Genomic DNA, 23,741 nt, shown 5'->3' with positions numbered 1-23,741 from the left:
GTACTAGTAAGATGTACCTAATAAAGTGGCCGGTAAGTGTATATTGTGATATGAAATCTACTTCACCAGATGGATTGAATAACTCTTTGAGAAGAATTCCCCATTTCAGAATGGTTGGTGTGATTTTTATAAACTGCATAAATTGATACAATTTACTTTTAAACTCGACTTTTAGGAGGGAGAAACAAACAAATGAGAGCAAAATAAGTGGTTTACTGTATGTTTGTGTGTTAAGTCTAAATGGCAGTTGGACATAAATATGTAAAATGACACTTTACTATAACAATGTGATTTAATTAATCTTTGTTAAGCTAGAAATGCTATTGTTTCTTGTGCCTGATGTTTTAAACGAACTTGATATGTTTAACAGAAAAAACAAACAAATGAAATTAAAAAAATTTAAATCGTTATAGTTTGACATTAATCTACAAGCTCCTGGTCAACAATAACCCATACTTGACATTTAAGACCCTGCAATGTAACGGATGCACACATTGCGATATCGATGCTGAAACGATATATTGTGCAGCCCTAATTAATATCTCAGAATAACACGGTATATCGCAATGTTAGATTTTTTTCCAATATCGGTCAGCCCTATCATCAAATAAAAAAATGAAACTATAAATGTGGCATGGAAATAAACTGAATCATACGGGTTGCAGTGTCCAACACTGACGGTGGCCACCCCTGCGAACAAGTCCAGATATCGCCTTCCGTCCACGTCCCACAACCACTGCATGTGGCCCTGGTTTATGAAGACCGGCTTCTTGTAGTAGGTTACCTTCATGGTCATAGGGTTACAGTTGTGTTTCCGAATATCTAGTAAACGCTCTTTAGACATGCCCTGTAAGAAGAGTCATTCAAGCTTAAAGTGAGATGATATGATATCAGTGTGATTATTATCACTGTCCTCAGATATAAGCCTCTTACCTGATAGGGCTCAGGTTTAAAGTCACATGGGGGAATCTGGGGCAGGACCGCTGATGGATGTTTGACTGCTGTTTTCTGGCACAGCACACCTGAGCGGAGGTACAGTACATTTAGTGCCAGTGATGTGTCACAATGTTTCCAGCCCTTTTTATCCTATTTTTATCCTTTTTTTATCCTATTATAAGTCACAGGGCATCAGCTTTCATGTGTAACAGTATGTGCTCATCTGTCTGTCTCTCTCTATGTCTATCTTTTTATTACTCCATCTATTCATCTGTCTATGCATCTGTCTGTGTCTGTTCATACATTCATACATCTATCTTTTATCTATCTATTCATTCAACAATTCATCGATCTACTTTTTCTCTCTGTTACTCCTTTCATCTGTTTGCATCATCTATATTCTATCATCTTTCTAATCTATCTACATGTCTGTTTGTATTTTCATACATTCATCTCTCTATTGATTTGTCTGTTCGTCTGTCTATCCACTCATTTAACAATTCATTTATCTCTTTTTCTCTGTCTGTCCTTAATTTCATCTGTTTATATTATCTATCTATCTATCTATCTATCTATCTATCTATCTATCTATCTATCTATCTATCTATCTATCTATCTATCTATCTATCTATCTATCTATCTATCTATCTATCTATCTATCTATCTATCTATCTATCTGTCAGTTCAACAAGCACATTAACATTTAATTTAGATAGATAGATAGATAGATAGATAGATAGATAGATAGGTCCGTGTACATTTTGTTCATTTGTTTTCCATTTTCAAACAGAATAAAGGAAATGGAGAAAACGCCCGTTTTTCCGTTTTTCTTTTGCTCACGAGAAAACGAAAAAACGAGATTTTGGCTGGATTTTCGTTTTTTGGTTTAGGGTAGGAAAACGGATAAACGACTTTAAAATTCATTTTACACATGTAGGCGGTGCTGAAACGCCCACTTTCCTCTAATTGGTCAACCAAATCTGCGCTCGTGACGTCACCCTCAAAATAAAAGCCTTACACGCAGGCTTTTAATTAATATTATTTAATTATATATATAAACAAAGTTTACATATTCTATCATTTGAACCACACACAGTTAGCAGGCTTACATTCATTGCGTAAGTATAAATTAAATAAAAACGTAAATCAGCAGTATTCTTAGACATTTGTCATTAAAATAAGGTCATAGTTCACTGCCAATCTTCTTGCTGCTGTGCACCTGATGCAGAGCAAAGATAGCCATTTCCGAGGAGCACCTGGTTTGCATGATTGTTTCAGAGCAAGGGCTTTATAATAATAATAATAATAATAATAATAATAATAATAATAATAATAATAATAATAATTATTATTATTATTATTATTATTATTATTATTATTATTATTATTATTATTATTATCAGTTACTAGTGTTTTTATTGTTTGGTGTGTTTTTTTTTCTTTTTAATAGTTGTTACCAGAATAAGAACACTTTGGGCCCTGCTATAAAAACAAAGGGTACCATTTGTTTTCATTTATTTCTTCCTATTTTAATTATATATTGTAATTATTTATTTGATAATAATACTATTTTATTGCAACGCCAAAGTAGGCCTGTCTTATTATTATTTTTTTATTATTAAATTTGCTGTTATTGTAGGCTAGATGGCAGGCTTTAAATATTTTAAATAACATTTACTCATAACCTTACTAATTCGAGAGCCGAACCTAAAAATGTTTAAGTGCAAAAAGCCTGTACAATAAAGGGAGCCGCAATGCATATTTCTAGCGCATTCTTTCACTCAACAAGTATTGCTGGAATAATGAAATAAATTTCAAATTAACTAATTAAACACATTATAGTTGATAAAAAAATTGTGTCTAGTAGTTCCGACAAACAGATGAGCTCGCTACATGTGCGTTGCGCTAATAATTTGACATTTGCTCTTCTTGAGAAAGTGCTACAGCGGCCCTGCTATTTCACATATAAGGTTAGTGACACGTATTTTAAATTAGTATTGCACATTATTCATTCATTTTCTTGTCGGCTTAGTCCCTTTATTAATCTGGGGTCGCCACAGCGGAATGAACCGCCAACTTATTTAGCAAGTTTTTATGCAGCGGATGCCCTTCCAGCCACAACCCATCTCTGGGAAACATCCACACATACACACACACTTATACAGTACGGACAATTTAGCCTACCCAATTCACCTGTACCGCATGTCTTTTTACTGTGGGGAAAACCGGAGCACCCGGAGAAAACCCACGCGAACGCACTACACTACTGAATTAGACACACAATCTCAAAAAAAAAAACTTGATGCTTATTTACATTATCTAAAGTCATTTCTTATGAGGTAGGATCTGTTGTTGTATTATATATTTTCGTTTTAATATGCAAATAATTTTCTTTAATTTGTAATAGGCCTATTGTCCCTCATTGCATAAAATAACCAGCCTTTGTATTCAATATGTTTGTAAATTGTCCATCCAGTTTGACGCAAGCTAAACAACATTTTGGCCTGTTTTGCTTATTAAATGAGTGATTTTCACGGAGAAACAAATCATCCATCCACACAGTTTTGTATAGGACCTGTGTGAACAAAAATATACACTTCATCATAGCCTATAGGAAAATGTATCTGTTTAGAACCAATTTTGTGTTGTATAATTAAAAATATTAAAAATACAACAAAAAAAAAGGAATAACATTTGAAGTGCAATGCTTCAAAGATCCAATACGCTGCATGCAGAGCCAAAACAAAAACTGGTTTGTTTGTTTAATAAAATAATAATATGAAATTAAAGTGAAATAGTTCCATAACCTGTATTATAACTGTAGTCACTCTAGATGACAAATCATCCGTTGCACCGGTCAGTTTCACTTTTAATCAAGAATGTGCCAGAACCAAATGAGAATATTTACAGATTACCTCGGAATGAGACCTCGGTCTGTGAAGGATGCAGAACACAGAAACTCGTTGAGAATGGAGATGCATGTTAGATGTTTTATATCCCTTTAGATATTGTAAATAAAACAACAAGTTTTTATAGAGATTGTGTCAAGTCTTTTCTTTGACGCACGCGCTGAACAGCCTGTACTGTAGCCTAAATAATAGTTTAGATTTTATAACATATAATGTTCCATTACTTTAAATGTATAATGTTTTTTAATATTTATGGATTATATAAAATATATAGTTTATATAAATGCGCTCTGATCATTCAAGGATCATAATGCGTTGCATATTCTTCTTATTCTTCATTAGGCTTGATCCGTAAATTTTGTATTTTATAAACTGATCATTTATAAGGACTAAGCTATTAATAACTGTAATTCCTCGAATGGAAAAGTCTTGATTAAAGAAAAAGAGAACTTAATTCGACATATGCTTATAGTGCGCTTATTTCTGCGCGCATCGCGCGCTTTACCGAATTACCTTTTTTATTTTTTATGCACTATAAATGCATCTGGCAGCACTGAAAAGAGCAAATGCCAAGTTATTAGCGCAGCGCACAGACAGCTAGCTCGTCTAGTCTGAACCAGGGGTTTTCAAACTATTCATTGCACACCGATCCCATTGCATTTTATTTAGGATAAACCACTTATTTAAAATTAATTAATTAAAAGGTGCGTACTCTCCAATACACCACTGTAGTTTCATAATATTTAATAATTATAATTAAGATAGACACCTGACCTCCATTTAATAAACAATTTATTTGCCATACTCTGTTAATTTGAAGTTTAAAGTTTAAATGTTAAACTTAAATTATTTAAAAACTTAAAAAGACTTAAATTTAGTCATTTAAGACATTTTAGGTCATAAGTTTACATACATTGACCGTTGCATTTAGTAGGCCTATTCTGGTCTAAATAAGCTTTTTGCATCTTAGGTGTTTACACACACACAAATTAAGCAGTTTATACGTACATTTAATGTTACTTTGAAATTACTTTTGATGCAATAAATAATCCTAAATAGTTGAAAGTGTTAACATATTCTTGAAATGTAGTTATTTTATAACTATGAAATTTATTACTAAACAAAGTGAATCATTATGAATTTGCCAAGAAATAATCCACTTTACCACCGTAAAGCAATGCCCCACACTCACTAGAACGGTAGAACCTGGACTGTATGATATGTTCTGTATGTAAAATAGAGAAAATAAGCAAGATGCGCAGTCTCATGCAGCCTTAGTGAAATATAGCGCGTCACAGCAATGAACTAAAAATAAAACCACCCTTGAAATGCTGGCGATCTTAATTTTTTCAGCCTACACTGACTGAGAATAATGTTGCACTATTTTATTAACAAATAATTAGAATGTTTTTTTTTCCTTCAACACATTCATCATTACTTTTGCCTGTGCAAGTTTTTTTTGCGCCCGCTTGAGCGCGAAGGCATCTATTTTCAGGTGCAAGATGCCACTTTGGGTGGCACCAGCACACTCTGCCACACCTGTGGCTATGTCCCTGCTACAATAATAATAACAACAACAACGACAAAATAATAACAAAAAATAATAATAATAAGACAGGCCTACTTTGACCTTGCAATAAAAAAGTAATAATTATCAAATAAATATTTACAATAGGCTAAAGGCATATTAAATTAAAATAGGAGAAAATCCAATAGAAACAAATGGTACCATTTATTATCGCCCCATGCAGGGTCCAATGTGTTCTTACAACCATTGAATAACTAAGTAAATAATAATAATAACAATACTAATAATAATAGGCCTAATAATAATAATAATAATAATAATAATAATAATAATAAATTATTATTTTATACAGAGTAGGCTATTATTTAGGCCTACAATAGCTCTGAAACAATCATGTAAACCAGGTGCTCCTCGGAAATGGCTATCTTTGCTCTGCATCAGGTGCACAGCAGCAAGAAGCTTGGCAGTGAACTATGACCTTATTTTAATGACAAATGTCTAAGAATACTGCTGATTTACGTTTTTATTTAATTTATACTTACGCAATGAATGTAAGCCTGCTAACTGTGTGTGGTTCAAATGATAGAATATGTAAACTTTGTTTATATATATAATTAAATAATATTAATTAAAAGCCTGCGTGTAAGGCTTTTATTTTGAGGGTGACGTCACGAGCGCAGATTTGGTTAACCAATTAAAGGAAAGTGGGCGTTTCAGCACCGCCTACATGTGTAAAATGAATTTTAAAGTCGTTTATCCGTTTTCCTACCCTAAACCAAAAAACGAAAATCCAGCCAAAATCTCGTTTTTTCGTTTTCTCGTGAGCAAAAGAAAAACGGAAAAACGGGCGTTTTCTCCATTTCCTTTATTCTGTTTGAAAATGGAAAACAAATGAACAAAATGTACACGGACCTAGATAGATAGATAGATAGATAGATAGAATGACATTAGTCATTAAAAATATTATTTTCTGTCAAGATGAGAGGACCCTTAAAACTTCTTCATATTCTCAAAACCGGACGTTATTCATAAGTTTACCCAAATTTACCGGCGACTTCAAGCGCGTAAACAATCGCTGTTTCTTACCGCCAGCTTTGTGGAATTTCACACAAGCGTCCACTGAACTCCTTAAGCCCGTTTTCCCCAAAAGAGACCGACCGTGCAACCGACAACACACTTTGTGCATGATTGAGGTTTTGACGAGCAATTCTTCTGCTGTGAATCCAAAATGATGAAGCCTCGAGAAGCGGTGAATTGCTCCCCAAAAAGTGCTCAGGGAGGACCGAGTTCAGCCAATGGAATGTGGGGGTAAAGTCTGTCTCCGGGCCTCACAAATACAAATACCGTTCCGTCACAGAAAGACATTTGTTTAACATGTATAAGCCTGTCAAATATTGTTTATATGGTCTTGGCAGATTGTAACCACTACATACTAAATACATTGTAACATGTTCATAATGTTGCTGTTTTTTTGTTTATATTAAGGTTGCACTTTATTTATTATTATTTATTTTTTTGACATTAGCTAAAGTTATGTCTGAGGACAAGCCCCGCCCTCTCTCTCTCTCTCTCTCTCTCTCTCTCTCTCTCTCTCTCTCTCTCTCTCTCTCTCTCTCTCTCTCTGTGTGTGCGCGTGCGTGTGCGCGTTTGTAAATATAGTTGAGTCCAGGGGGTAGACTAATTTAGTTTCTCTAAAAGCTAGGGGTGTGTACGGCGTAACAAACTTGAAGGGTTTGTTCATTTTCAGAATAAACTTTTGCTGATAATGTATTCACTCCATTGTCATCCGAGATGTTCAGTTCTTTCTCTTTTAAAGATATAGTTCACCTAAAACAGAAAACGCTCACCCCCCCCCTCGCTTGTTTCAAACCTGTTTGGTTGTTTCTTTCTTGTGCTGAAGATATTCTGAAGAAAGCTAAAAACCTGTAACCAAGTCCTTGGTAGCCTTTGTTTGTCCTTCCACGGAAGTCAATGGTTACCAGTTTTTAGCTTTTGAAACGGCCCACTTTTAGTCAAAAAGGAAAGTTTTATTAAAGAAAACATACAACATTTTTCTATAGTGAAATTTTTTTAATAGTGAACTTCTGTGGTGCTCACTGGTTTGAACTTGTTTTGCTAGGTAAGACTCGTTATTTATTATCTGGGATCATTTTAAGCCTCTAGAGCAGGGGTGTCAAACTCAATTCCTGGAGGGCCGAAGCCCTGCACAGTTTAGTTCCAACCCTGCTCCAACACACTTACCTGTAGATTTCAAACAAGCCTGAAGGACTCAATTAGTTTGATCAGGTGAGTTTAATTAGGGTTGGAACTAAACTGTGCAGAGCTGCGGCCCTTTTGGAACTGAGTTTGACACCTGTGCTCTAGAGCATAGGTCTCAAACTGAATTCCTGGAGGGCCGCAGCTCTGCACAGCTTTTCTCCAACCCTAATTAAACACAGCTGATCCAACTAATCAATGTGTTCAAAACTACTATAGGGAATATTAAGCAGATGTGATTTGGAGGTGGTTGGAGCTATGCAGATGTGCGGCCCTACAGGATATGAGTTTGAAACTTGCTTTAGAAGCTGCACTGAAACTTCAGTTTGGAAGTTTGAACCACTGAGGACCACTGAGGTCCTCTATATGGAGCAAAATCCTGCATGTTTTCCTCAGAAACCTTAATTTCATTGTAACTAAAGAGATAACGAAACAAGCATCTATGACGAGATGGATAATTCCAAAATTATCATGAAATTATTATTTCTGAAAGTATATTGCTTTAATAAACACTCCATTGCATTACATATTGTTCCATTATATTGTGGAATATAGAGTACGAGGAAAGAAAGGAAAAATATACAGTGCATCCGGAAACTATTTATAGCGCTTCACTTTTCCCACATTTTTTGTTACAGCCTTATTTTAAAATGGATTAAAGTCATTTATTTCCTCAACTCTACCCACAATACCCCATAATGACAATGTGAAAAGATTTTTAAAAATTGTTACAAATTTATTAAAAATAAAAAACCTGAAAAATCACATGTACACAGGTACATTCTGTTTCCACTTATCATTCTTAAGATGTTTCAGCAGCTTATTTGGAGTTCACCTGTGGTTGATTCAGTTGATTGGACACTATTTGAAAAGGCATACACCTGTCTATATAAGGTCCCAGGGTTGATAGTGCATGTCAAAGCACAAACCAAGCATGAAGACAAAGGAATTGTCTGTATACCTGAGACAGGATAGTCTCGAGGCACTCTCTACCTGGAATTTGCCAAAAGGCATCTGAAGGACTCTCAGACTATAAGAAACAAAATTCTCTGGTCCGATGAAACTAAATTTGAATTCTTTGGAGTGAATGCCAGGTGATATGTTTGGAGAAAACCAGGCAACACTCATCACCAGTCTAATCATCCAGCATTATGCTGTTGGGATGTTTTTCAGCAGCAGGAACTGGAAGACTATGAGGATAGAGGGAAAGAAGAATGCAGCAATGTACAGAGACATCCTGAATGAAAACCTGCTTCAGAGTGCTCTTGACCTCAGAATGAGGCGACAGCTCATCTTCCAGCAGGACAATGACCCAAAGCACACCGAAAGAATATAAATGGAGTGGCTTCACAACAACTCGGTGAATGTCCTTGAGTGGCACAGCCAGAGCCCAGACCTAAATGCTATTGAACATCTCTGGAGAGATTTGAAAATGAATGTACACCGTTGTTTCCCATACAACCTAATACAGCAAATAGAAATGAGCAAAAAATCCCAAACACAGGTGTGCCAAGCTTGTGGCATCATATTCAAAAAGACTCGAGGCTGTAATTACTGCCAAAGGTGCATCAACAAAGTATTGAGCAAAGGCTGTGAATAATTATGCACATGTGATTTTTCGGGTTTTTTATTTTTATTACATTTGCAACAAATTTAAAAAAAATCTTTTTTTATATTGTCATCATGGAGTATTGTGTGTAAAGTTTAGAGGAAATAAATGAATCTATTTTGGAATAAGGCTGTAACATTAAAAAATGAAATGCTATGAAAACTTTCCATATTTCCAGATTAATTTTTATATATACATTTATAATGTGTATATAGTAATTGTGTAGATTGAACAGATTTATATAATTTGGGACTTTATTTCTCATATTTTACTTAAAAAAACAGTTACTTTAATATAATTTCTAACTTTTTTATTATATATATTTTAAATCTTGCAGACCTAGATGTTTTAATCCTGAAAAATAAAATAAAAACATAAACAATGCTAACTAAAAGCTTGGTGTTGCATTAATAAAATGTTTTAAAAGTTAAATTACAATTAAAAATATATGTAATTTAGTTTTCGCTCATTACATTATTTTCTACTAAATTTTCCATGAACTACTCACTTGTGTACATGTGTTGGCTGAACGTTTTGGCATATATTTGAGGGCAATAAGATGCCATCTTTCTCAAAATAACCACTCTATGACACTGGAAACAATCTGAGCAAGTGTTTTAATGGTTTTGCTATGTGATTTGACAAGTAATGTTGGTTATGGAAAAGCAGAACACAATAAGGATACATTACACAAGATGTTTTCAGTCAACTTACATAGGTCAACAGCACAAGTTTGATTTCAGCACCTCAACTGACTTGAATTCACCCAACAAAAGTAAAGACATTAAATAAAAATAGCATCATGTCAACAAAAATATAGCATTCTTTAGTGTATCTTTATAATATAGCAAAGGCTGATTATAGTGGTTTTAAGTTTGGTAAACTGAAATCAAGTGATAATATAATCATCCTTGGGATTTATGTTCCGTCATACGCTCAAATGAAAGTATTATTTCACACAATTGTCTTTAAATCCGGTTACAAAAACCTATTTTCCATTGCCTGATTTTAAAAATTGCTTAACATAAATGATGCATGCAGATTTATTATGCATGAAACAAGACTGTTGAAGAAACAAAGACATAAGAAAATATTACTCTACTCACAATTAAACTAAATTAGATCAGGATTTTTTTTAGGCTCAGTCGACCCTTACAAAATTAAACTGTTGTATAAATGATCTAGGTTTCTATGTGTCATTTATAACAACCGAATGTACTGTTTTTATATACATGCGTGTATGTATTTGCAAATTTACTGTCCAAAAAATCAACACAGTCTTCTCTCATAGATTCAAGCATAAAATAAGGCAACATGTGGAGGCTGACTCTTGCAAAATTCATTCTTTTCTGCAAGCAACTGCTTTTATGGTTAACATTTTGTGCATGCAAGATAATAACTGCCTGGTTGTTTCATATAATGTCTGATCTTTTTAGGCTTAAAATATATTTTTTATAATTTCTCTTTTATATGAAAGAATAAGGAAAAAAATAGTGCTAAATAAATGGCTATGCGTGTCATTTGAAAGGTTTTTCCACAGGGTTAACATTCAACTTCTACAGCGAATAACTCACTGAAACATATTTGGAAATGTACTTAAATGCTGGCACTTTCTCATTTTGTGCCAAAATCAGTGCCAAATACATTTATAATACATTTATACATTCAGCAGGATCATTTAAGTGAGTTTACCTCCACCTGAGAGCTAAAAATATATATTTAAAAACAATTTACAATCAATTCAAATCCCTTTTAACGTATGTGCATTAGTGTTCAATTAATATATACGAAGTCATTTTCAATTGTATGACTGAGATTTCACAAGCGGAAATGTTTCCTGAAATGAAAGATTACGTAGGATTAAACTGGCGACAAAAATGATATTGTATTTATATAGTAGGCATGTTGGAGCATTAAAATTCATTGTAGAGTGCAGTGCATCAAACCAAAGCTTTGAATTGGCTGAATGCTGTTACAATTCTCAAGATTAGTTCATTAAAAATAGTTTTTAGACCTTTATGCGTTTCGGGAGTGAACAGTGGGATAAAAAGCATTGTAGCTTTGAACACGTAACAGTGCCATGATGCAAAAATACATACAATAACATAATGCATAGTGAACTGCCGATGGCAACTATGCTAAGTGCTAAGTTTTCAAATCTCAGGAATATATAAACATGACAAATCGTTTGAAGTTAACATGAAATAGTATTCGCGTCTTATTTTCCTTAAATAAGGGAGTGTTTACACAATACCGTTTGCAACTAAAAATAAAAAGGAAAAGATTATGCAATTTTGCTTGACAAGGCCTTAGGAGCCTAAAACAAACACTGTAAAAATAAATAGTCAATATAACTTTAAAAACACGATTATAAAAAACAGGACACATTATACAAACATTTGACAGTATTGTCATCTGAATGTGAAACTTATATTAATTTTTGTGTAAATCTGTGTTTCCCAACACTGTTCCTAAAAGCGCACCAACAGTAAACATTTTTAACCAACAGTAAACATTTTTAACCTCTCCTAATCAAACACACCTGAATCAACTCATTAGAACACTAGAAGAGACTCCAAAACCTGAAATCAATGGGTTATTTAAGGGAGACATCCAAAATATGTACTGTTGGTGTGCCTCCAGGAACAGGGTTGGGAAACAATTGTGTAAATGCAACCTAAAACACAAACAACTTAGGTGCAATTTCAATTTGCAAACTCTGAAAAGAAGTCTTAGATCGTGCCTGAATAACTTTTGGCTATTGGTTAACAAAAAAGCATATGTATTTAAAGTGTTAGTTGATGACACTTCCGTTATTAATTACTCACCCTCACTTTGTTCCAAACCTCTAAGCCCTTTGTTTTCCTTCGAAACACAATTTAAGGTATTTAGATGAAATCTGAGCTCTTGCTCATCCTTCATAAACAGCAACGGTCCCGACTCGTTATAAAGAACACTTCTCCACAGTGTCAGTATATTGTGCGCGTTCAGGAGAAAGCTGAATATTGAGCTGATGGATTACATGTGATGCTCCGCTTTGTTTCAAACCATGTAAGCCGAATCTAGGGTATATATCAGTACACAGTGCCTGTGAGCATGCACAATATACTGACACTGAGGAGAAGAAATTGTACAATTAAGTCATTTTTTCTGTACATACAAAAGTATTCTCCTAGCTTGATAATAGTCCGATTGCACCACTGAAGGCAATATGATCTGTTTTGAGGATTTTTTTAAAATCATTTTTGTCTCTTTTTTTCTTCATTAAACAATTGTATTTGTATTGCTTAAGGTGAAATAAATTACCCAAACTTTTTCCCTAGTGTGATACGTTTTGCATACGAATAAAGCATTTTTGCAGAAGTAGATGAAGCTGCTAAAAATGCAAAGGCCTGAGTGTTTAAAATTACTTGAGCTCTGCAGCGAAAATTCCTGTAAGCATGAAGTCTTGTGCTTTTTGACTTTGTGCAGAGAATTAGTGGAAAAAGAGGATGTATGTATGGGTGCGGCCAATGGAGGACTGGAAACTGAATGGAAACTGATTGACAGGTGATGAATTCCACTAAACTCCACCTGTTAATATCAGCTACGTATAAAAGCTGAATATCGAGCTGCTATATTACCTGTGATGCTACGCTACATTTCAAACAAGCTGAATTCAGAGTATATATCAGTACACAGTGCCTGTAAACATGCACAATATACTGAGAATGAGGAGAAGAAACTTAAATAAAAACATTATTTTTGTGCTATGTGCACACAAAAATATTCCCCTAGCTTGATAATTTTCCAATTGCACAATTAAAGGCAATATAAACTGTTTTGAGGATGTTCATTTTGTACTGTTGTAAAAAAAGGAATTAATTATTAAATTAGTTTTGTCTGTTTCTCTTTTCACTAAACAATTGTATTTGTATTGCTTAAGGTGATAAATATAAACCAACTTCTTTGATATGTTTTGCATAATAATGAAGCATTTTTGCAGAAGTAGCTGCTAGAATGCAAAGGCCTGAGTGTCTAAAATTAACTTGAGCTCTGCAGTGAAACTTCCTGTGAGAACAGAATTTGCAGTTGATAAGTCTTGTGCTTTTTGGTGCTGTGCAGAGAATTAGTACAAAAAGAGGACGTATGTATGGGTGCGGCCAAAGAAGGACTGGAGATTGATTGACAAGTGATGTCAATCCTGTTAATATCAGCTATGCATAAAAGCACGCTTGCATTGCATTGAGGATAACCAAATTTTGTGAATCGAATTTTTTATTTGTATCTAATAAATTAGTAATATGTGTAACATTGAAGAAAAACCTCTCCTGAGCTTTTTTACTGAACACGCATGGAATTGACTAAATATTCCACAGTATGTTTTATTACTTTGAACAAGTCTGGAACTTTGTTGTCTATGGAGGATGAGGGAGCTCTCAGATTTCACCTAAAATATCTTAAATTTGTGTTCTGAAGACATGTCTCAAAGGTCCAGAACAACATGCGGGTGAGTAATTAATAATAAAAGTAAAATCTTTTGGGTGATCCGAGCATTTAAGATAATAAGACCTGCTTCGATTTCATGTTAACTTTAAAGACTTCAATTATTTATAAGTGTAAAGCGAACCCCTTTTGGTGGTTTACAAGCATCACCTCATAAAAGTACATAATCCGTGACTTCTTCATGTAAAAGTTCACAGCAACCCTCCAGCTTGTGTCCGATACAATCTACTTCAAAGTAAATATCACTTGTATAAATACAAATCCTGCTTATTTATCAAACATAACAAGATCTGAGAGGGATAAAAGCGCTTGGCATGAGCTGTCAACAGTTGTTTTTAATATGTTTTGTCTGCTTTTTTTGTTTGTTTTGACTGTCTGTCAGCCTTCCTGCGTTAGAATTGCTTGTATAATGGCATCAGGACTGTTGTGTCCACGTAACCGTTTCCCATCACCCTCATGTCTTGACTGTGCAACTGTGTCATGACAGGTTTGCATGGGTGAGGAGTTTGCTGGGCTGTGCATTGATCAGCATAGCTTTCAAAGTCCTGGCTGTAATCATTGACAACCTGATGAGACGTTTCTCTTTGGAGAAGGAGAGTATTGTTTGACGTCACTTCTTTGACCTTGCTGTAGTCCTCATCGATGCGATCTGACCCTTCAGGTTCACGGTTTGGGTCTGAAAGTGGCCTAAGCAGTAGTATGTTTTCCGGGTTGACCCTCTGCACCTCTACATACTCCAAGGAGCGAGATGGAGGAACACCGGCTTCGGAAATGTCAACGTTGTCCATGTTGAACTGGTTGTAGCTTTGGGAATGCCGGCAGGGAGGTTTAGTAAAGCGCCCTTCCTGCGGCGGGATGTCCTGAAGGTAAAGCTGGTGGTAGTTGCTTGGGATTGCGTGTGATGGTGAATGTTTTAGGATCTCCGGGACGCTGTGGTAGGCCGGTTTTGTCGCTCCGACTTGGTAGTGGTGATGCGGTTGGGGTGAGGAAAACACAACAGGCCAGGTTTTCATGCGTCCATCGGTGGACTCTGGAGAACCAGGTGAACCTTGGCTTTCGCTACATTCGCTGGAAGAAGCCCAGCTTGTTTCTCCGTGCTGGCTGTAGTTGTGTTGGTCATTTCCACTTCCTTCCATGCACTTGTCTAAAAGCAGGGTACGACTGTCGCAGCTGCCCCTGCCCGAGTCGCTGTCAGATGGGCTTTTGGATTTCATGCTGTCCTCTGATAGATCTTTACCATCCAGGACCAGCTCTTGCTCCTCGTTGTCGTACACCTCGAGGTACTCCACTAGTAGATCGTCGTAATCAGTGGTTGGAGGGAAACCTGGGATTACCAGAGAATTGAAAACTTCCTCTGATTTCCCGCTCTGTAAAACAAAGACAAACAAGTGAGATGAATGTGTAAAACTTTCGAAAATCTGATATATAGCCATACATGAATATATAATGTACAGTTGAAGGCAAAAATAACCGTGACATTATTTCCAAAGTTATTTTAAACGCAGGCTTTTCATCAAACACTTTTATACATGATGGTGTTGATAACCCTTTTTTTCGTCTGTGGCACGATGACAGTACATAATATTGCACTAGTCATTTTGCAAGATGCTAGTATTCAGCAGTTTCCCAGTTCTGGATTGTGGCTGGAAGGACATTTGCTGCGTAAAAACATATGCCAGAGTAGTTGGTGGTTCATTCCGCTGTGGCAAGCCCTAATAAACCAGGTACTACACCGAAGGAAAATGAATGAATAGTATTCAACATAAAGTGCATTATAAAGTCTTAATTAGGTTAAATAGGCAAGTTTGGTTAATTCGGCAAGTCATTGGACAACAGAGTTTTTACTGTAGCCAATCATGAAAAAATTTAAAGAGGCTAATAATATTTATCTTACTAGTTTTAAATAAAAAATTTAATAAAAATAATTCCAGCTCCGTCCCTAAAAGAAAAATATAACAGGAAATACTATGAAAAAATATATAATACATAATTATATTAATACACTTTAACAAAAACTGAAAAATATGTATATGTGGCTATTTTTACAATATTTTTAAACAGTTTTTGTGGGTATGAACAAATGAAATATTGGTAAATACCACTGATGTTAAATATGTGAATTGCATATATACCCATACAGTATATCAGATTTTTTTATAGGAAAGTTTTGTCAACTGCTGCAAATTCACCTGTTAAAGCCACTGTACATAAAAAATAAGCTTGAATGGCTTAATCTTGCATAGACTTGAGTGCATATTAACTAATTATTAGCTAATTAATGAGCATCTTTGAACAAATGCTGTCTGTAATCTAAATTGTGGAACTGCCCAGTCAAACCACAGACATTACCAGAGAATTAAAGCAAGCAGACCAGAAACCTGAAGTCATTTAAAGTATAAACAAAAGTATAAAGTATATATTTCAAGTATAAACTCTATCTTCAATCAAACTTGTAATATTTCAGAGATTATATTTGAAGAGAACTATATATAACGGAGAGAGGATTTTTTAAAACACATTTTTACACATAATAGTTTTAATAACTCATTTGTAATAGTTGATTTATTTTATTTTTGTCATGATGACAGTAAATAATATTTGACTAAATATTTTTCAAGACACTTCTATACAACCTAAAGTGACATTTAAAGGCTTAACTAGGTTAAGGGTGGGGTAATTAGGCAGGTTATTTTATAACGAATGTTTGTTCTGTAAACTATCGAAGAAGAAAATAGCTTAAAGAGACTAATAATATTGACCCTAAATGTTGTTTAAAAAAATAAGAACTGCTTTTATTCCAGCCCAAATAAAACAAATAAGACTTTCTCCAGAAGAAAAAATATTATCAGACATACTGTGAAAATTTTCTTGCTCTGTTAAACATCATTTAGGAAATATTTAAAAAAGAAAATAAATTAAAGGGGGGCTAATAATTCTGACATTAACTGTATATATAGAAGAATGGGGGATTTTTCTCTTACCTTGAGAAGCTGTTTGTCAAATCCTTTGATTTTCGGCCCAGGAACAGGAGGCAGCAAACAAAGCTTCACACTAAATACAAACATGAAAAATGAAAAACTAAATAAAAACAACATTTTAAAACTGATACTCAACAGTTTGCACAAATCTTTTCTTTACAGGATAAAAAAGCTTAATATACAAAACAAACTCATTTGGATGAAATATTTAGATACGTTTTACGTTGTCTTTAGCAAGAAATAATTAATTTGCTTGAATATAAATATCAATATTAATGCACTGTTATCTATCAACAAGTACATGATCATATCATAAGCACTACGGATACTGATGAAGGATTTATCTGGAATATGGAACAAAATCCTTCACGTGTCCCGACAGGATTAAGAGATTAATTGTGGATCCCGTTCGTCCTTGTACTGTTGAGAATGCCTCACGTTATTTGACAATGTAATTAGTCTATCTTTGTCTATTTAAATCTACGCTGAGAAAAACTGGCCTAAAAACTACATTTGAGGGTGAAGTGAGGTACTGCAAAATCTAGATCAGTCCTCTAATGGCAGATTAATCCTGCAAGTGTTTGTCAGTGGAAACAATTGATTTATTTATTTATTTATGTAATTATGATATACCAGAAAGAAGGAAAATAATATTTAATAATAATAATAATAATAATAATAATAATAATAGTGTTTATTAATAATGATTTTTTATAAATATATAATAATAAATAAATATAAAAGTAGAATATATATATATAAAATTTTTCTGCTTAGAAAGTTAAAAAAATAAATGTTTAAATTTAAAATAAGTCAATTAAATATTCAATTTTAAAAACATTTTCAGCTTTTATTGCGAGTACTTGCCAGTAATAATGAATCACTTTTAATATAATATATACAACTTTTTAAATAGAAAAAATAGAAATTAAATAGAAAACAGTAAAATAATTCATTAAAATTTATTAAATAATAAATACATTTATATCAAATAATAAATAAAATAGGTAAAGTGTATTAAAATGAAACTGATAACATGCAGAAATTCAATGTAGAGTTGATACACACACATGCTTCAAAACGCACCTGTTGTGTTTCACTTTGAGCATCCAGGTGAGGATAAAGACGATGAAGACAGAGAAAATCGTGATCATGATCCACAACGAACGCTCTCTGGGAATATCTATATAGTGTAAACACAAAACAGGATGTGGATATGAATAAAGTGCTTTTCAACTGCATTTCCTTTCCCTTAAAGTAATAATGCACAAAATTTTAAAAATATAAAACTTTACAAAATAAGTTATTCTGAAGAAGGTTGGAAACCATTGAAATAGTCATTTATTAATAGAATTTGTATTAGTTGTTTTTGGTTTCCAACATTCTTTAAAATATCTTCAGTAATTGCTCACTTTTAGGATCAAACAATTCAGTTTGTGACGCTTACAGTACTATTAACAAAAACAAGAAATAATGAAATTATAAATAGAGGATAAATTAGGTTACAGCTCTTAAAACAATGTGTCACGGTTGTGGATCTATCTGCTCTTCATTTGAAGTGTCTGCGTTGTGTGACAGTTCATTATTTATGGTATGTGTTTCTAAGTGTGTGTGCTTCTCTCTCTGTGCTTGTGTGGGACTCGCGTGCCTGTCAGTGGGTGTTTGTTTTCGTGGCATCAGCTGAGCGGTCACATGATCCTTGTTACCGGAACTATTGCGTGTCACCGCTCGGCTGTTAATCAGCGCGCTACAGGTGTAGCGCATTTTTGTGCCTATAAATGTTCAGCGTTCCTGTCTCACTTTGTCAGTTCGTTGTATGCTCACGGTGTTTTGTCTTTTGTCAGGATCCTCTCGCTGATTCTCGCTGGTGGTGAGTGGCTCGGTTGCTTCCTCGTTTCACTTTCGGATGCTTCCGGTTCCTTTGATGATGACTGTTTGATTCACTCTGTTGACGAGTGTCATGAACTTTCTATCGGCGCTGCCGACCAAGATCGCTACTGTTATTCCTGCTAAAAGACTGTGTACTTCCAGCCACTCACCATTTTCTCTGTCTTTTTTCTGTGATCTTCATTAAATAACTTTTACTTGCAATTGGGTTCCACGTCCTGATTATTGAGCGTCACAGAACGAACTGACCAACATGGACCCAGCAAGTGCCGCAGAAATTCAGGAGGTGCTTTCACGCAGTGTCGCCAGGATGGATCATCAAGACCAACAGATGAAAATGACCAGTCAAGCCATCCAAGCACTGGTCAATCAAGTTTCGGAGCTGACTACACAAGTCCAACGACTCAGCTCGGGTCTCAGCGCCGGATCCTCCTTACCAGCTCCCTCCGTCGACCCACCAGCCAGCCCGTTGGTCAACGAAACTCCCCGAACCACCGAACCACGACTACCTCCACCACAACCTTATGCAGGTGAACCCCATTTATGTAGAGCCTTTATTGCCAAATGTTCACTTTACATATCTCTTCAACCATCATCTTTTCCCACCGAAGAGAGCAAGGTGGCGTTTTTAATTAATCTATTGACTGGCAAAGCGGCATTATGGGGAACCACGGCGTGGGAGAAGAAACTTCCCTGCTGTCTGTCTTTTAAGTCGTTTTCAGAGGAGCTCAAGACGGTGTTTGATCAGGCTGCTTCGGGGAGGGAGGCATCCAGACGTCTCGCGGAGCTTCGCCAGGAGGATCACAGTGTGGCGGATTACTCCATTGATTTCCGCACCCTGGCGGCTGAGTGTGGCTGGAACAGTGAAGCCCAGTGGGACATGTTCTTTCACGGACTCGCGGACCACATAAAAGACGAAATTTATGCTTTGGAGCTGCCCAAGACGTTGGACGGTCTCATCAGTCTGGCTATAAGGGTGGACAACCGTCTGCAGCGCAGAGGCGTTCACAAGGAGTTCCGTCCTCAGGCCTGCTTTCCAGAGGCTACAACCCCCGATCCGGAACCTGAGCCCATGCAGGTGGGAAGATTTCGCCTCTCGTCGGAGGAGAGACGTCGTCGTCGCACAGGGGGACTGTGCATGTACTGTGGGGTTGGTGGTCATTATGCAGCCGTATGTCCAGTCAAGAACAAACCATCCACTGGTAAGAGTTTTTTGGTGGGCGAAATATTGACTGGGAAGGACACTTCAGGTTCCACTTTTCTACCCATTAAATTGGGAGTTAACTCGAACTTTCATTCCTGTGATGCGCTCATCGATTCAGGTGCTGAAGGGAGTTTTATCGATTCTGATCTAGTTAATAAGTTAAAAATTCCTTGTTTTCCTCTTTCTTCACCCATAGCTGTTCATGCACTTAGTGGACTACCTCTTCCTACTATCACGCACATCACGGCCCCTATTAGACTTATTACTTCAGGAAATCATACTGAAACTATTTCCTTTTTTCTCACTAAGACTGTTAAGAATCCTGTCATTCTGGGACATCCGTGGTTGGTGTTACACAAGCCACATATTAACTGGGGCCACAACACAGTCTTTTCTTGGAGCGAGAGCTGTCATAAGTCTTGTCTATTGTCTGCTTGTTCCACTGTGTCTTGTTCTGTGTTTCAGGAAGAGCAGGTGGATCTGTCAAACAAGCCCCGTGAGTACCATGACCTGAAGAGAGTGTTCAGTAAGTCCCGGGCTGCTTCTCTACCTCCTCACCGTCCCTATGACTGTGCTATAGACTTATTGCCAGGTACGTCTCCGCCTAAAGGCAAGTTATATTCGCTGTCTGTTCCAGAGAGGGAGGCCATGGAGAAATATATTTCTGATTCTCTAGCAGCCAAGATCATCCGCCCGTCTTCTTCACCGGCGGGGGCGGGATTTTTTTTTGTGAAAAAGAAGGATGGTTCCCTTCGTCCGTGCATAGACTATCGAGGGCTGAACAGCATCACGGTTAAGAATACTTATCCTTTGCCGCTGATGTCTTCAGCCTTCGAGCGTCTGCAGGGGGCGAACTTTTTCACAAAATTAGATCTTCGCAATGCTTATCATTTGGTTCGCACAAGACCCGGGGATGAGTGGAAAACAGCGTTTAACACCCCTAGAGGGCATTTTGAGTATTGCGTTCTGCCCTTCGGCCTTTCCAACGCTCCGGCTGTTTTTCAGGCACTCGTCAATGACGTGTTGAGAGATATGATAGATCAGTTTATTTATGTCTACCTGGATGACATTCTGATTTTTTCCCACTCTCTCCAGGAGCACATTCAACATGTCAGACGAGTGTTGCAGAGGCTGTTAGAGAATGGGCTTTATGTCAAGGCGGAGAAATGCGTTTTTCATGCACAGTCGGTTCAGTTCTTGGGACATATCGTGTCAGTCGAGGGGATGCGCATGGATCCAGAGAAGATTCAGGCTGTGGTAGATTGGCCAACCCCAGATTCCCGTAAGGCCCTGCAGAGGTTTCTGGGTTTTGCCAATTTCTACCGGCGTTTTATCCGCAATTTCAGCCAGCTCGCCACACCTCTGACTTCCTTGACCTCCTCCAAAACGCCGTTCAGGTGGTCCAGTGCAGCCGAGGCTGCCTTCTCCAAACTAAAAGGCTGTTTCGTTTCAGCCCCGATCCTCATTGCCCCTGACCCTTCCAGGCAGTTCGTGGTGGAGGTCGATGCGTCGGAGGTTGGGGTCGGAGCCATCCTGTCCCAGCGTTCCGCCTCGGATGGCAAGGTCCATCCTTGCGCGTATTTTTCTCATCGATTATCTCCTGCAGAAAGAAATTACGACATTGGTAATCGAGAGTTGTTGGCCGTCAAGCTTGCTTTGGAGGAGTGGCGTCACTGGTTAGAAGGCTCGGGGGTGCCTTTTATCGTCTGGACCGATCACAAAAATCTTGAATATATTAGATCCGCTAAAAGATTGAACTCCAGGCAGGCTCGGTGGGCATTATTTTTCGGACGGTTTAATTTTACCATCTCGTACAGACCAGGTTCCAAGAACATCAAACCTGATGCGTTATCACGTCTTTTCGATCCTTCAGATCGCAAGTCATCTTCTGATTCTGTACTTCCTCAGAACATCGTCGTAGCTAACATATCTTGGGAGATCGAGTCGAGGGTCCGTGCAGCCCTGGATGGGGTAACGCCCCCGATCGGATGTCCACCGAGTTGTTTGTTTGTGCCAGAGGGATTACGGTCCGACGTCGTCCGGTGGGGTCATTCCTCCAAGGTAGCTTGTCACCCAGGGGTGAGTCGCACATTATTTGTTATCAAACAACGATTTTGGTGGCCAGCTATGGCTCGCGATGTGCGTGATTTTGTTTTGGCTTGCTCTGTCTGTGCGGTTTCCAAGTCTTCCAATCGCCCACCTGCTGGACTCCTCCAACCGCTGTCAGTGCCTTCGAGACCCTGGTCACACATTTCGCTAGATTTTGTTACGGGTCTTCCATCCTCTAACGGTAACACGGTAGTTTTGACCGTGGTGGACCGGTTCTCGAAGGCTGCTCATTTCATCTCTCTGCCCAAATTACCATCAGCCAGAGAGACAGCGGTTGCTGTCATTGATCATGTCTTTCGCATTCATGGCCTCCCGACGGATGTGGTCTCTGACAGGGGGCCTCAGTTTGTCTCTAAATTTTGGAGAGAATTCTGCCGTTTATTGGGGGCCACTGTTAGTCTTTCTTCTGGTTTTCATCCCCAGAGTAACGGCCAGACCGAGAGAGCCAATCAGGATCTTGAGCGCACATTGCGATGTTTGGTCTCGCAGAATCCATCCTCTTGGAGCCAACAACTTTCGTGGGTGGAGTACGCACATAATTCGTTACCAGTGTCTGCCACGGGCCTTTCTCCGTTTCAGTGTAGTCTAGGTTACCAGCCACCAGTTTTTCCTAGTCTGGAATCTGAAGTTGCGGTTCCCTCTGTTCACGCCTTTGTCCAGAGGTGCCGCCGCACTTGGAATAGGGCCAGACAGACCCTCCTCCAAGTGGGGAAGCGCACCAAGGCTAAAGCCGATCGCCACCGGTCTAAGCCTCCCGTTTACGTTGTCGGTCAAAAAGTGTGGCTTTCTACGAAAAACATTCCGCTCCGCACCGTCTGCAATAAGTTAGCCCCTAAATTTATTGGCCCTTTTATTGTCACTAAGATCATTAATCCTGTGGCAATCCGCCTCAAATTACCTCCAGCGTACAGGAGAATTCATCCCGTGTTCCATGTATCCAAAGTAAAGCCCGTTTTTCATACGGCAATTAATCCGCACACACCAGTTCCCCCCCCGCCGCGTCTCGTAGATGGGGAGACTGCTTATTCGGTTAAGCGCATTCTGGACTCTAGACGGAGGGGACGAGGATTTCAGTACTTGGTGGACTGGGAAGGTTACGGTCCGGAGGAGAGAAGTTGGGTTCCGGCCGGGGACATATTGGACCACTCTCTTATCGATGATTACAATCGCCAGGTAGGCTCGTCTGGGGACGCCAGGAGGCGTCCGTAGGGGAGAGGGTAATGTCACGGTTGTGGATCTATCTGCTCTTCATTTGAAGTGTCTGCGTTGTGTGACAGTTCATTATTTATGGTATGTGTTTCTAAGTGTGTGTGCTTCTCTCTCTGTGCTTGTGTGGGACTCGCGTGCCTGTCAGTGGGTGTTTGTTTTCGTGGCATCAGCTGAGCGGTCACATGATCCTTGTTACCGGAACTATTGCGTGTCACCGCTCGGCTGTTAATCAGCGCGCTACAGGTGTAGCGCATTTTTGTGCCTATAAATGTTCAGCGTTCCTGTCTCACTTTGTCAGTTCGTTGTATGCTCACGGTGTTTTGTCTTTTGTCAGGATCCTCTCGCTGATTCTCGCTGGTGGTGAGTGGCTCGGTTGCTTCCTCGTTTCACTTTCGGATGCTTCCGGTTCCTTTGATGATGACTGTTTGATTCACTCTGTTGACGAGTGTCATGAACTTTCTATCGGCGCTGCCGACCAAGATCGCTACTGTTATTCCTGCTAAAAGACTGTGTACTTCCAGCCACTCACCATTTTCTCTGTCTTTTTTCTGTGATCTTCATTAAATAACTTTTACTTGCAATTGGGTTCCACGTCCTGATTATTGAGCGTCACACAATGACAAAAAAAAAA

General features: G+C 37.6%; 2 protein-coding genes across 6 annotated transcripts in view; both read right to left on the bottom strand.

The window, feature by feature from the left end:
- agxt2 (alanine--glyoxylate aminotransferase 2) overlaps positions 1 to 6,677 on the bottom strand; it is a 36,937-nt gene extending 30,260 nt beyond the window's left edge. The window contains exons 1-3 of one of the 2 annotated variants that reach the window (XM_073934949.1): positions 6,460 to 6,677; positions 934 to 1,022; positions 657 to 847 (exon numbers count right to left, since the gene is read on the bottom strand). Coding sequence is in view for 1 of the 2 variants with exons in the window: in NM_001033750.1 (NP_001028922.1) it covers positions 657 to 847; positions 934 to 1,022; positions 6,460 to 6,559 (380 nt within the window). In the remaining variant the exon portion in view is untranslated. 2 annotated transcript variants of the gene reach the window in all.
- A 3,159-nt stretch (positions 6,678 to 9,836) lies between these two features.
- Positions 9,837 to 23,741, bottom strand: part of prlra (prolactin receptor a) — a 60,171-nt gene continuing 46,266 nt past the window's right edge. For 3 of the 4 annotated variants that reach the window (XM_073934422.1, XM_068215832.1, XM_021468801.2), the window contains 3 exons: positions 17,788 to 17,884; positions 16,705 to 16,774; positions 9,837 to 15,090 (listed from right to left, as the gene is read on the bottom strand). In XM_073934422.1, coding sequence (XP_073790523.1) covers positions 14,116 to 15,090; positions 16,705 to 16,774; positions 17,788 to 17,884 — 1,142 coding nt within the window. In that variant the 3' untranslated portion in view covers positions 9,837 to 14,115. The remainder of the gene's footprint in view (positions 15,091 to 16,704; positions 16,775 to 17,787; positions 17,885 to 23,741) is intronic. The other variant, NM_001431060.1, reaches the window with a different exon arrangement.

This window comes from Danio rerio, chromosome 21, assembly GCF_049306965.1.
Source record: "Danio rerio strain Tuebingen ecotype United States chromosome 21, GRCz12tu, whole genome shotgun sequence".
Lineage (NCBI taxonomy): Eukaryota > Metazoa > Chordata > Actinopteri > Cypriniformes > Danionidae > Danio > Danio rerio.
This window is presented reverse-complemented; position numbering and strand designations above follow the sequence as displayed.